The 15,160-nt window shown below is 45.9% G+C and overlaps 1 protein-coding gene across 2 annotated transcripts in view; it reads left to right on the forward strand.

The window, feature by feature from the left end:
* The first annotated feature begins 4,275 nt into the window (after positions 1 to 4,275).
* LOC111161077 (Rho GTPase activating protein 44) overlaps positions 4,276 to 15,160 on the forward strand; it is a 167,731-nt gene continuing 156,846 nt past the window's right edge. For both annotated transcript variants that reach the window (XM_022524554.1, XM_022524555.1), the window contains exon 1: positions 4,276 to 4,494. In XM_022524554.1, the coding sequence (XP_022380262.1) occupies positions 4,442 to 4,494 (53 nt within the window). In that variant the 5' untranslated portion in view covers positions 4,276 to 4,441. The remainder of the gene's footprint in view (positions 4,495 to 15,160) is intronic.

A 15,160-nucleotide genomic window follows, 5' to 3' on the forward strand; every position in this document is an offset into this window, starting at 1 on the left:
TGCAGAAATTCTAGTTCTTCAATTTTGATCTTAAGGAAGTAAGTATGTGTGCAGTTTTAGCCACCCATGTGTTAATCAGAGATATTTAAAATAACAGAAGACAGGAAAGAACATATTGACCTAACAAGTGTGATTCCATTTTTGAAATATATTTATAAATGCATAGTTATCTTTGGTTAGCGAGGATATGCATGATTTTCATCTTTTAATTTATCTGAATTATTTATTCTTCAATAAATACCATTAAGATGTATGTGCATTTGTACAGAAGCACATATGTTGTTAGAATTTATTAACATTTTATTAGTGAGTTTGTTTTATTCACAATTTTTATTTTGTAAGTGATCTTGGTAGGTTGTTTTTGTGTTTGTGCTATCTTCATTAGGTTTGGTAACAAGGTTAAGCCAATTTCATAAAATGAATTGGGTTACTTTCATTCTATTTCTGTGTCTGGAACACTTTAAATAGCAGAGGAATTAATCTGTTCCTTGAATCTCTTAAATAGCTCCCCATAAAACTGTCTGGGCCTGATTACTTTGGGGAGTGTTATTCTGTGATAATGTTTTCAATTTCTTTAGTGGTCTTGGTCTACTCATTCTTGTTACTTTTGAAACATCTGTAGCAATTTCTCCCCCACCCCACTCAGTGAAAACAGAGCTTAATTTTAAATAAGTAAACGTAAAATTGCCCATGCTCTCATAGTTTATTTTGCACCTGTGATTAAATCCTTTTTCTCATTCCTAAGGTTGTGTCTCTGTCTTGCTTCTTTCCCCCTTTCTTTAGATATATTCACTTTATCTATTTTTTAAAATAACCTGCTCTAAGATGAATTCATCAATTACTTCGTTAATTTCAGTGCCGTCTGGTCCACAGGTGTCTGTTGAAGAGCTCAAGGTGAGCGGCAATAGGCAGCTAGGTAAAGTGCTTCTCATGTTGGTGGAAAATGTGCAAAGCCTGTTAATGTGTAGGCTGGAGTTGGCCAGTACACTTCCCCCCACCTGCCTTTGGCCAAATCAGTCACACACAGTCAAGTCAAAAGTTACTAGGTAGGAAAATACATTCTGCCCATGATAAGGCTCTGGCAAGGGTGCAGATCCAAGAAAGCTGAAACACTGGAGCTGATACTGCCCAAAGATGGGAACATCTGTCACCTTGTTTAAGAGAATCTTTAGGGCACCGGGGTGGCTCAGTCAGTTAAGCACCTGCCTTCGGCTCAGGTCATGATCCCAGGGCACTGGGATCAAGCCCCACATTGGGCTCCCTGCTCAGGGGGAGTCTGTTTCTCCCTCTGCCCCTCCCCCTGATTTTGTTCCCTTTCTCACCGGTCTCTCTCTGTCCAATAAATCTTAAAAAAAAAAAAAAAAAAAGATTCTTTAGACTCAAATGGTGTAAATTTTATAGCAGTAGGTATAAAGGTGATTGGAATCTGAAAAGGATAAGTAATACTTGGTCATTGCTGGTTGCAAGGCAGACTGAAAAGAGGAGAGGGGGGATTCCAAAATGACTCTTACCAATCTGCTCAAGAGTGACAACCATCACTCTGTGCATATTCTATGTCCAAAGAGAATTGTATGATTGATCTTGACCTCATTGGGAAGGTGAAGTGTAATCCCCTTTCATAGGTACAGGCGGTGACCTTTTGAACCATAATCAAATTGTATATGCGTCATCTCCGTTTCCTCTCCCTCTCTCCCCTTCACTCCCCTATCATCATCCTCAACACCTCACACCCTGGGAATTTTTTATCTATGAAAGGCAGGATGGTGTGTTCTTCAAACTTCAATCATTTTTGGTATAGACTATTAAAGGTCCAAAGCCTGGATTCCTGAAACTCAAAAGTGCTTTTCTTTACAAAGTCTATTCTCATGCGTGTTTCTGAAACCTGCTTTGAGAGATCTGATGAGCAGACCTGACACCCCTTTCTCTTTTTTCTGCACTGTCATCCCATCCCTGGGTAGGAAGGACAAAAACATGAGCTGCTTCCCGAGGGGAGGAAAAGTTCATAGAACAGGAAATATGTAAGGTAGCCACCCGTTAGTAAAATACACCCTGGCAGGATAGGCTGTGTTTGCGGACAAGTAGAAAGTTCCCTTTTAGAACTGAAATGTCCCCAGGTTGAAGACAGGGACTGGCATGATTTTGGAATTGTCTTACAGAGTTCCCTAATACTACTGTTGTCCAAAAGAACTTTCTTTCTTTCCTTTTTTTTAAGATTTTAATTATTTATTTGAGAGAGAGAGACAGAGACACAAAGAGGGAACAGGAGCCAGGAGGAGAGGGGAAAGCAGGCTCCCCACTGAGCAGGGAGTCAGATGCCGGACTCGAACCCAGGACCCTGGGATCATGACCTGAGCTGAAGGCAGAGTGACTGAACCACTTAGGCACTCCCCCAACAGAACTTTCTGAGAGGATAGGAATATTCTATGTTGGACTATCTGATACAGCCCGTGTGGCTATTAGGCACTTAGGACGTGGCTAGGATGACTGAGGAACTACATTTTTAATTTCATTTAATTTTAATTAATTTAAATTTCAATAGCTGCATGTGATCAGCGGCTACTCTCTTGGACAGCGCAGTTCTAGATGTCAGCAGAGATAGTGTTGCTCAAAGTCCTCCAGTGAATCTTAATATCTCTTTTATTTATACATTTAAAAACCATGCTGTGCCTTGCTTGCTAAAAATATCTCAAAGTGGCAATAATTTCAGTGTGTATAGAAATGATATTGACATTAGAAGCATAGCACAGTTGGTTAAGAGCAAATCATGCCTTCACTTATTAATTGGCTGGAGCTGCCTGACCTAATAAGCACAGGCTAAATTCACAATTAATTAAAGATCTCATGTTCATTCAGCCAAGACTTGCCTCAAACCATCTTTTGTGCAGCAGGCTAGCAAGATACTGCGAAGCATATTTAGGACATCTTGCAACTATAATCAACATATGCAAAATATACCGTTGCAAAAAAGTTCTTTGATTTATCAGACTAGTAATTCTGTCGGAGGAAGGGCATTCTGCTCTATTCTGACTATAATCGTATTTGTAGTAAACGACTATGAACCCACGTACTACATAGAAACGCATGTTATTTAATTCGTTAATTTAGCAAACACTTCTCTATCTTTGCTATCTACTGGACAGTATTATTTCTCTATTAGAGATGGGAAAACTTAGAGAGATTATGCAATTTTTTTCCCCAAAGGTTATATAATTGGTATTTGGAAATCTAATGTTCTAACTCATATCTGATCCGAAGCCCCTACCACAGGGACTCAACAGACAGGGGCCCTGTTCTTACTTGACAGGTGGATGATAAAACCTAATTGCGACAGCTGTCTTTTCCTAAGGATGGAGACTGCACAAGGAAATTCAGGACCCTTTTCAAGGAGCCAACAGATGCCAATGGGAAACTGCTGTGTAGAAGGCTCCAGGCCTGCCACAGCTGATGCCCCTTGGTCCCCTGTGACCAGCTGTGAGACTGTCATACAGGAAAGTTGTCTCAGTCAAGCTGGTTCCATAGGCACGGAACACTGTTATTATACCCTTCTTCCATTCTGGCTCCTGGTTACCTCTTGGGTTTGGTAAAAATTAAGGGTGACACTTCTGGGATGCATGCTATGCTCGGTCAGGCCCTGGGACGGAAAGCTTAACTGGGCACCTCAACAATTACCAGGTGGCTTTAGGCAACTTTATGAGCCCTTGCCGCCTGCACAAATCTCCTTCCTGCGAATTCAAAACAGCAATGCCTCACATTCACTTAAAATACAATGAAAGACAGATGCTCACTTTCCTTCTTTGCTGTTGTAGTCCCGGTTCCACTTTGCTATTTTTAAAGCAGTGAAACCTTTCCCTCCCTGGAGTGCCACAGCGCAAAGCACCGGCCTCCACCCGCGCGCGGGCCTCCGCCCCCAGCCGGCCTCCGCCCCCCCACCCCCGCCGGCCTCCACCCCCCGCGGGCCTCCGCCCCCAGCCGGCCCCCACCTCCGCGCGCCTCGGTCCTGGCAAACTTCGCGCGCGGAAAGGTGGGCAGCGGCGCAGGACTACAAGTCCCAGAATGCACGGCGCCCGCCGCACAGGCGCAGCGGGGACCACCCGGCCAACCGGCCAGGAGCCTGCGGAGACTCCCGGGTCCCCGCGTCGGAGAGGGGCTGGGGGCAGGCGGCCGGGCGGACCTGGCCGGCGCCGAGGGCGGCCGCGGGCGTCCCCATGCAGGCGCGGCGGCGCGCGTGAGGAAGATGCGGCAGCGGGCGCCGCGGCGGGCGGAGGAGTAGGCGGCGGTGCCCTGGGGAGGGAGCCGCGCGCGGGCCAGACGGCTCCCGGAGGCTCCGCAGTGCCGCCGCCGTCGCCCGGGAGGCTCCGCGCGGGAGCCATGTAACCCGCGGCGGGCTCCGGGCTGCTCCGTCCTCGCCCAGCTCCCGGGCCAGCGCGGCAGCGGGGCCACGATGAAGAAGCAGTTCAATCGCATGCGCCAGCTGGCCAACCAGACGGTGGGCAGGTAGGTCCCCCGGTGCGCGCCCGCGAGCCTGCGGCCGCCGGGGCGCGCAGGTGATGGAGCCCGCCCGGCCGGCCGCCCGGCCTCCCTGCCCTCCGCCTTCCCTCCCTCCGCTGCCTGCCGGCCCCTGCGGCGGCCCCTCCGGGACGGCTCGCGGGCGCGACCCCTCCTCTCGGAACTTCCCAGCCCCGCGAGCCCTTCCCTGGCTCTGCCAGCTGCGCCCGGGCTCCGGTTGCCAAGCGCAGAGTGTGACGCATCCTTTACCTGCGTCCCCAGCTGCCCCTTCACCCCGTCCTCCCTGCCTTCGCCCGCGACTCCCCTCGTCCCCCACCCGGCCGCCGGGCGTCCTGGAAACAGGTGTTTGCTCTGACCGTGCCGCAGGCTGCCGACCCGCAGTCGCTCTCGCAGATCCCCTCCCCTGCGCGGAGCTCAGGCTTCCCCGGGGGTCCGAGGCGAAGTGTTGGGCCTGGTCGGCTTGGCAGCGCGGAGCCCGCCCTTCCTGCTGTGTTTGTGTCCTGGGACTAGGACTGTACGAGATTCTGGATCTTGGCCGGGTTTCTTAAGGCGATAGGTGTTGGGGAGGGGATCGGGAGGGGGGAGGGGGGACGGGGTAAGGGAAGGTGCTGGTGGAATGGCGCTGCTCTCGGCTCGGTCCTAAGACTGATTTCAGTAGAGGGAGGGAGGCTGCAGGAAGGGAGGTCCAGCTCCTCTGGAAGATGAGATAAACAGAGGACCACAGCCAGGTAGGGGAGGGCAACAGAGAGGCCCTATGGTCGGTCTGGCAGAGCCGGGCCCTCGGAAGCTGCAGGACCCAGCCTGCTGTCTCCGTCGCGAAAATGGGCTACATCTGGGCTAGTGTCTCCAGGAGCCTCTCCGCAGGGTGCCAACATCTTATTAACGTTACATAAGGATTCTGGTGGGTCTCGTCTGAAGCCAGACATGCTGTGAACACAGGGGGGTTAGGCAGAGGGGATTTTTCATGGAACTTCTGCTCCTGGGGAGGGATTTCCCGTGCTGCTATGTGGCCGAGGAATTGAGGTGTGCAGCTGTAGAGCGAAGTGGAAAGCCGAGAACCCAGCCTTGGGTTCAGTTCAAGTGCAGGCTTCACTCATGGAGGGCTCTCCACTAGGTTTTCGCGGAAACCAAATACCTTTCTTGGGTGGGAAGTGGAGCCTGAGCTGGCATCTGGTAGGGTGGGGGTGGGGACATCCCTGGGGAACAGGGCACCAGAAACTCCCAGGTAAGCATACTGCCCTAATTCCGGTGGGCATCCGAGGGCAGGGGATGCGCTGGCTTCTTCTGCTTCCAGGGACTCCAGATGGTTTCCAAGTAACAATGTCTAAAATTGACTTGGATTCATTTCCCTTTCCCAAACACATGGGCTTTCACATGAGGGAGAATTTATGAATAGCAGAGTCAGATTAGCCCAGATTTCTGGCATGGTATCGCCACAGATAGAGCCTCACATGGGCTGCTTTTTGATGTTTCGGACACTGAAATAGTGTTTTTCCGTTTTGGTCGTTTAGCAGGTGACCGTCGAGCTGACCTGTCTTGAATATCTTGATTTCTGCATCACGGTGGGGGCTGGGAGCAGGCATCACATCAGGGCAACTAAGCCATCAGGAGGGCTGCCTCCCCCCCCCCCGCCCCCGCCCCGCAAACCATAAACTGGGGTTGCTGGTCCAGCTTGGTCTTGTGGTTTCAGGTCAGTGCTCGAATGGAAATATGAGCTAGGTGTGCAGGCTTTCTGACGTCCTCTTTCCAGGACTTTTTCAAAGTGGTGAGATTTTCAAGCTTTAGGCTTAGAACCTTTTTTTTTTTTTTTTTTTTTTTAACCCCCATCCACTGAAGGAAGGACACAGGAAGAGGTGAAACTGGGTTTCAGAATAAGTGAGCTTATTTGAAAGTCCCTTCTTGGAAGTCCGAGCAGCTGGTCACCAAGAGGTACTTTCCGCTTGTTGGTCAGGATGCTGGTGGATGCTGGCTGGTGGATGAATGCTGTCTTTATCAGAGAGCAAAGTGAGGGCTGGTTCACCACTGTGTCTCACTAATAAGTGTTCATTTTGATGACCTTTAGAGTAGACATCTTAAAGCAAAATTAGTCCATGTTTCTTTGCTGCTTAAGACTTTCCAGTGGCATCCCCTTGCACTTATTGTCCCAGATCTTTCCAGGGACCTGTCAGACCTTACCGACGTGACTCCTCCTTGTCTTTCCACTCACAATTTGTTCTTCCTGGTTTTCACTCACTGTGGTCCAACCACAGTGACCTTCCTTGCTCCAAACACCCCAAGTTCATTTCCATCTGGGGACTTTGTTCTTGCCCTTTTCTCCCCTTGGGCTGCCCCTACACCTCTTCCTCATCGTTCAACTCTTAGCTCAGAGGCCTTCAAGAAGCAGCCCTCCCCCATTCCCTGTCTGGCCCCTCATCCTGTTCAAGTTTGTCACTGTGCCTCTCGCTCTGAAATGCTCGTAGCTTTCATCTTTTGTTTTTTTGTCTGCTTCCAATAGAATGTATCGATCACCAGTGTATGGCACCTATAATCCAATGCCTTGTATACAGTTGACGCTCAATTCATGCTTGTTGACAAGATTAAAACTGCTCCCTGTAGAGTCCACACCGGTAAATGAAAGGGAGCAGCATTCACTTTGACTTCCTGGGACTGCATGAGGCAGGAGTTCGGCATGGTTTCTTAATTTCTTGAATCAGTAGAAGCCGTCGGATTGAATGTTTGGAAGTGGTAATTGCTTTATGGAGTTGCTTTGGCAAGCCACTGGATTCTTGTCGTTGGGTGTCTGGGAAGTGATGACTTTCCTGTCTTTGAGGGAAAACAAGCAATAGGCGTGAGGGTCGCTTCTCCCCATGGCTCTTTATCCACTCGCCTTTCGAAAGTTGTGGGTTCTGGAGTTCTGAATCTGGAACTGCTCGTGACTGGCTCCAGTCACTTGAACAAAGTAGGAGTATCCGTGCTTCAACGTCCTCTATGGAGTTACTAGTATTTTCCCCCCGAAGTGCTCACATCTGAGTAGAGAGGACATCAGCGGTTGTGTAGGGAGGTTATAAAATGCATTGCCTTTAATTGGCAATGCTTCCGCTCCTCCTGGGTGTGCTTCTCCTGTCTCTGCACAAGTTCCTTCTGCTCTCAGTTTCCCACTTTCAGTGTTTTCATTTCACTCTGTCCTTCAGGAAGCGTTCCCTGGTCCTGCAAGCCTGGGCCCCCATGTGCCTTGTACCGCGTTTTGCACTAGGAAATGCTGAATCAAGAGTAGCTGTAGGCATCTTTGGACAAATGTCTCCTCCCTACTGGGTGACATACACTATGATATGCAGACACTCATACGTTCATCCATTTCTTTATTCATTCAGTAAATATTGAATGTCTGCTATGTGCCAGGCACTGTTGGAGTTCAAGAAACATTACAATGCAGAGGACACAAAATCTCTTTCTCTTGGAATCTGTATTCTAAAGGCATGCTGTTTTTAAGTTGTACCGCAGTTTTTATCTTGTTTATTTTTCCCTCTAGACTTCAAGTTTGTTGTGGGCAGGGACAGCTAACTGCTCTAATGCCTGGCATAGAGTAGTTTCTCTGAAATTCTTTGACAACCGAATGAATAAGGGAGCCAAAGGTCCAGGTGTTGTGGATCGGGAAATTGTGCAAAGCGGTTCAGAGGCGGGAAAAATTCCTGTCACGTTGTGATGGAGTGGATGCCCAGAGGAGTGGACAGCAGCTGCACTGTGGGCTTTGGAAAGACGCGACAGGTTTTAAGAGGTGGGCAGGGATCAGTTCGTGCCTGATTTATATGCCATTTTGTACCTTCAGGGGCATCTGTCTGTTGGTGGGGTGAGAAGCACCCTGAAAGGCATAATGTTTTTCTTGGAAGTTGCAGGGGTTTGTATTGGGCGGAAAAAAGCCCTGAGCAGAAATTTAGAGACTCCCCTCACTGCAAGAGACAAGAGAAGTTAAACGGGGCGGGGGGGGGGGGGGGGGGGGGGGGGGGGGGGGGGTGGCGGCAGTGGGTATGGATGTTCAAGAGCAGGCAGTCGGGCAGGTTGAATTATTTGGTGTTGAAGGCTCCGAGCTGGGAGCCTCTGTCTCGAGCCCCACTTCTCATTCCTAGACTGCTCAGCCGGCAGCCCCGAGTGGGCTTGGTTTCTGGTGCACAGCCTGGCCGAGCGTCTTTGCCGCCGTGCAGCTTCTGGGACAGAGCTGCAGCGGCCAGGCGTGCCGAGCTGGACGCTCAGAGACAGAGCCTGCAGGTCAAAACAGCCAAGCCAGGGAGCATCCGTTCCTTGAAGGCTTCTCTGAGACACACGGCCTTGCCCATCAGCACGCCTCCTAAGAGCCATGACCCAATCAGTAGGACATCGGGGGCAGAGTCAGAACCAATTCTAAATGAGTCATCGGACCACTTCATTCCCCCCATTCTGTGTGTCCTGGGAGTCAGACCTGTCAGAACCGAGCAGGCCTGGTCACGTCTTCCTTTTGGCCCCACAGGGCTGGACAGACCCACACTGGTCTCCCAAGGAGCACTGTGCACATTTATTACGTCTCCGAGCCAAGTTTTTCCATTTGAGTTTTATGGAAGCTCATGTCTTGCCACCTGCTCTGGTGTATAGATGTGAGATAACAGAATGTACTCACCAATTGATGAACAGGCTAGCAAATCTGGAGAGAATATTTTTTTTGCCTGCATCTTCTGAGCTCCTTACTGTGCAGATCTGGGCGGCTCTCAGCAATCCGTGTGAGGCTGCCTGGGCATTCCTGCAGAATGCTGTTATCCCAGACCTGCAAGTCATTGCCACAGAGTTGTTCTCTTCACCAGCAGTTAATGACTTCCCTCCCGCTTCACCCTCACCAAGGAAATGTATCAATCTTCATTAGTATTTTCCATGATGGGTGATAAGGACCACTTTTTTTTTTTCCTTTTGCTTCTAGAGAAAGTGAGTCAGCAGCCATGTGAGTAAAACAGTAATTTGGGGTTGTTCCTTTTCGAGGGGATTAGTAGGCATCCCTCTTATTAATAATGAATAGTTGGTTTCAAATGCTATATTGATAACGACAGCAAATAATAAAATTGTGCTTCAGCTCTGCGTGGAGTCAGGTATAATTCAGAGAGAAGGTTGTGGGGAGAGGGAGGAGAGCAAGGGGCTCTCCCGCCAGGAGCTGGGCATCTCAGTTGGCTGGCAACGGGGACCCCACCAGCCCTGGGAAGCGCGTGGCCATCTAGCAATTTAAAACTATCCTTTCTGTCCGGGAAGCAGATGTTTTTGCTTTCATTTTCCAACTTCAGAGTTTATTTTTAGAGTAAATGTTTATTTTCCCACAGAATTCAATTTACTTTTTTTAACTTTCTTTCTGGTTACATAAATGATACTTGTTTATGGTAGGAAAGTTATAAACTTATAGATGGGCAAGGAGGAAAAACATGACCAGTAATCTCACTACCTGGGGGCCACATTTATTATTTTGGATATCATTTTCTGAGTTTTTAATAGGCATGTATTCTTAAATAGAGACCATACCCTGTATATTCTTTTGCAATCGGCTTCATCCCCTTGTGAGTTACATCTTGAATGTTACCTCCTGTCAAAAACTATGTATCAGCAACTCTGTATCTATAGTATTCTTTTTCAAGGGTATGTAATATTCCAGTACAGTTGATCAATTTCCTTTTGTTAATCATGTAGCAAATACTTTTCATTGGTTTGCTTTCCTAGCATGAAGTCTTAGAAGTAGAATTTCTGGGTCAAAGAGCCTGTGAGTTTTTAAGACCACGTGAATGTATATTTTATACACACACACACACACACACACACACACACACATTTTATATTTACCTCCTCAGCAGAATTGCCAATTTCTTCCCCTTAACCCTCTTAGGAAGTAATATCACAACTTTGTTAATGCACAAATGAAAAACCTCTCTTTGCTTCTCTTTCAGTTTCTAGTGACGTAGAGCATTTTTTGAATTGGCTGGGCATTTCTTCCCTTTTCTGAATTGCCTGCCTATGTCTTGCCCATTTTTCAAAAGTCCTGTCATAACAGCTTTCCTATTGATTTTTAGGTAATTTTTAAAAAAGATTTCATTTATTTATTTGATAGAGAGAGAGATCATAAGTAGGCAGAGAGAGAGGAGGAAGCAGGCTCCCTGCTGAGCAGAGAGCCCAACGTGGGGCTTGATCCCAGGACCCTGAGATCATGACCCGAGCTGAAGGCAGATGATTAACTGACTGAGCCACCCAGGTGCCCCTAGGTAATTTTTGATATATTCAGCATATATGTGCTTTGTCTCATGCCCACCCATCTCCCTGTAGTTTCTTTTTGCCTTCTATATTTTGTCTCTTATTAAAGTATTTTATGATCTGAAGCCTATCAATTTATGGTTTATGCTTAGGAATGTTTTACCCAGCCTGAGATTACATAAATATTCATACATTTTCAGTACCATTTATATAATTTAATTTACCATCAGACTTTTAAATTCATCCATTATTAATTTTGGTGAATGACATGACTAGGGTATCTCACATGTAGTTTTTCTTTAAGGAAAAAAAAAAAGTAGTAGGTGCACCTGGGTGGCTCAGTCGGTTGAGCGTGCGACTCTTGATTCAGGCTCGGGTCAGGATCTCAGGGTCATGGGATCGAGCCCCGTGTAAGGTTCCGTGCTCAGCGGGGAGTCTGCTTGGGATTCTCTCTCTGCCCCTCCCTCCTGTTCATGCACGCAGTCTCTCAAATGAATAAATAAAATCTTAAAACCCAGGTCGTTACCCTACTATCGAATTGAATAATGTACTTCAATCCCACCATATCAAGAGGTCATCATGTACTAAAGGATTTCACCTACTTGGATCTGTTTCTAGGATTTCTGATTTGTTCTCTTGACTTGTCAGTTAGCAGGACTGAGATTAGCCCACCTGCCCAGGTGAGCTGCTGTGGGTTGGTGTCCCTTGCCTTGGGTGGGTGGAGCAGTGAGGTTGGTCCGGTTCCACATCTCAGCTGCATCCAGAGCAACTCCTTGGCTTGGCCATCAGAACTCAACGGCATTGCCTGTGGATCTTGCTGTGCCTTCACCACAGCCAATCTGCACGTTATTCCCTTATAAATTAGAATTGCTAAGGTTTCCTTGGCTTTGCTTCTCTGTTTATTTTTTTCCTCAGCATTTTTATAAGTGAATATATTAAGATGGAGGAGATTGACAATTTTACACTAGCGAGTATGCTGAGACTTCTTCCCGTGTGGGACTAGGGTATGCTTATGCAGGTCTGTTTATGAGCTGATAAAATAGTGTTTGCTTAAGTCTTGCACAGTTTTGCTTTTGTTTTTAGGTGATTTGTCATTGTCACTACTCTTGCCTTGATGATTGGAAACTTTTTTTTTCACTCTTTATTTTTTACTCTTTATTGGTGGGATGTAAGAAAGTTATTGATGTTTGTGTAATTGTTTTAACAACCACTGTCTTAAACAATCTCATTACCTTAGCTAATTAATTACTTATGTTATGTTGGTCACCATATGGTATGTCATTAGTTTTTGATGTAGTGTTCCAAGATTCGTTGTTTCCGCTTGACACCCAGTGCTCCATGCAATATGTGCTCTCCTTAATACCCATCACCAGGCTAACCCATCCCCCCACCCCTCATTCCCCTCTAAAACTCTAAAGCGCTGGAACAAACAATCCTAAAATTTGTATGGAACCAGAAAAGACCCCGAATTGCCAAGGAAATATTGAAAAAGAAAAAGCTGGGAGCATCATGTTGCCTGATTTCGAGCTCTATTACAAAGCTGTGATCACCAAGACAGCATGGTTCTGGCCCAAAAACAGACACATAGACCAATGGAACAGAATAGAGAGCCCAGATATGAGCCTTCAATTCTATGGTTAAATAATCTTCAACAAAGCAGGGAAAAATATCCAGTGGAAAAAAGACAGTTCCTTCAATAAATGGTGCTGAGAAAATAGGACAGCTATATACGGAAGGACTCATTACTTTTAAATACTTTTTTTTACAGAAATTGAGGCTATCAACTTTTCCAGGTAGACATTCATATTTTCTGCAAATAATCTTTTTGCTTCTTCCTTACCAGTGTATATACTTATTTTATTTTCTTGTCTAATTGCATTGTCTAGGACTTAGAGAACAGTGTTAAGATATTGGGGCAATAAGTAGGCTTCCATGTCTTTACTCTCCTTCATAGAAATGCATGATAATTGGCTCAAGAGATTTTGTTTTTTAATCACATTACCTATTACATAATTTTATTATTTTACTTTGGGTTTTTCTTTGGTGCCAAAGTTAAACTTGATTAAATGTATTCTCATGTTCTTAAAGATCATCATATCTTTTCCCTTCAGTTAATATAGTCACTTGGTAATTTATGCTATAAATATTTATTGAGCACTTACTATGCTCCAGACATTGTTTTCATTGCTTTCACTAGGGATACACCAGTGATAGAGTTCCTCCCCATGAGGAACTTGTGTTTTCTGAGTTTGACCCCTCTACAGATTTTCTAATATTGAGCTCTCCTGGTCTTCCTGCAGTCAATCTTACTTGACTAGGGTTTGTTAATTTTTAAAAATACTGCTAGATTTAATTTGTTGTTGTTTTATTGAGGATTTTGGCATTCCGTATTCATAAATGAGAACATCTGAATTTTTTTCTTTTGCTAAACCTGCCACATTTTGATAACCTTGTGAAATGAATTGCCCACTTCTTTCTGTTTCTGTGCAGTGAGTTTAGGAATTAACATGTTCATTGAAGGTTGGAAACAACTTTTTCAGGACATTTTTTGGAGGTAGATCTTTGACAGTTTTCCCAATTTCTTCATCAGACTACTTGTGTTTTCTGTCTTTTCCTGAGTCATTTTTAGTAACATAGTTTATAGGAAGGCATTCATTTCATTTTGCTTTTAAAATTTAATGGAATCTTCTCCAAGTATAGAGTTGTGGCTCCTAATCTGTACTTCTTTCTCTTTCTTCACGCTAACCAGCTTTGCCAGGGGCTTTACTCTTTTCCACATCCCATAGAATCAGCTCTTAGGTTTAATCCTTTCGTTCTTTTTTTTTTTTTTTAATTTCCTTCTCATTAGCTCCTGATCAATGTTTTCTTCTTATGTTTGTCATAAATTTTGCCTTTTAAAATATTTTTTCCTCTTGATTTCCTTGGGCTGATTGTGTTCTTGAACTAGTCTTTAGTCTTCTGTGTTGTATTTGGGTAGTTTAGGCTCTGCTCTGGTAACGTGTGAGCTCTGGAGCCTTAGTGGCTAAGCATTGCAGAAGTTTATTTTAAGTTCACACGTAATATGAGTGTGGGGACTTCCAAGGACCGCCTTCCTCCTTGTGTGATTTAGGGATCCAGTCTGCATCCATCCCTCTACCATGTCTGTACCTCCCTCATCTCAATATGTGGCCTCCAGTCACTGCTACTGGCTCTTAAATGCCTGGGCCTGGAATTTACAAATGTCACCTGTGCTCACGTTTCATTGGCTAGAACTAGTCACAAAGCCCCCTTGGGTTATTACAGGAGATGGGGCCCTCTGCCCTGGCTCTATAACCAGGAATATAGTCTCTCTCCTCTCCCACTGCCCATCTTTGAAATCCTTCTTGTTCTCTGGCTCCCCATAGTGCCCTCTACCCTGCATCCTCCCCAGCTGTGCCTAGGAGAAGGTCATTCTTTGTCAACCATGAATGACTGGAGTTGTTGATTTTCATTGTCCTTTGTAGGAAACTGTGAGATCCTTCAGGAGAGCATCTTTAGGATAACAAACTTATTGATGTCCACTGTTTCTCATGTTAAGATTAATTTTTGATTTTTTTTTAAGCCTTTCTTACAGTGGGGGAGAAGAATAAAGAGAACAGAAATTCTCTTTCATCTTGACACACTGGAATGTTACCTACTTTATGAGATTATTGCCAGGGTTAAATAAGATAATAAATATAATATTCTTAGCATAACCCCTGAGAAATCCTATGCACTCAATAAATCGTGGGTATTACCACTCTCCCTTGCTGTGCAGCAAGTCTCTTTGACAGGGGACATTCCTTTTGATTTTATTTATAGACCTGAGTACCTGGGAATTACAGCTTGAAATTCATACCTATTTGTCTTATTTTCCCAAAGTCATAAATGTGAAATAATCTGGAGGTATCAGTAATGCTCATGGCCTCCTTCATTTAATATCCACAAATAGTTACTGTATTTCTTGGGGTGGTCTAGGTTATATCTCCATGACAGAAACGATCGAGATCACCGCACCTTACAGCCCTGCCTGGTGGGCGCTGAGAGTAGTCCCTCAAGCACCCAGGCTACCATATAGCTCTGTTCCACACCTGCCTGTCTGATGGCAGAGGCAGTAAATGAGGGTGTGGTCCATCACACCCTGGCTCCTGGTGTTTTCTTCTGGAAGTGAGGGGTCACTTCTACTCACATTTCATTGGCCAAACTAAATCACCTGGCCACACCTCCCTTGACGTGGGGCAGGTAAAGACAGTCCTTCATGGACCCGGAAAAAGCAGAACCACAAAAGCCACAGTGATGTCACCTGTCACCGAGAGCTGGGCTCTGTGCTTCATAGGCATGGTTTTTATGGACTCATTGCAGCATCTGGTGAATGGGATGCTATTTATAGCCTTATTCTACAGGTGGGGAATGAAGGCTCGAGGTGGTG

This window comes from Enhydra lutris, unplaced genomic scaffold, assembly GCF_002288905.1.
Source record: "Enhydra lutris kenyoni isolate GAN:26980312 unplaced genomic scaffold, ASM228890v2 scaffoldscaffold82, whole genome shotgun sequence".
In the NCBI taxonomy this organism is placed as follows: domain Eukaryota; kingdom Metazoa; phylum Chordata; class Mammalia; order Carnivora; family Mustelidae; genus Enhydra; species Enhydra lutris.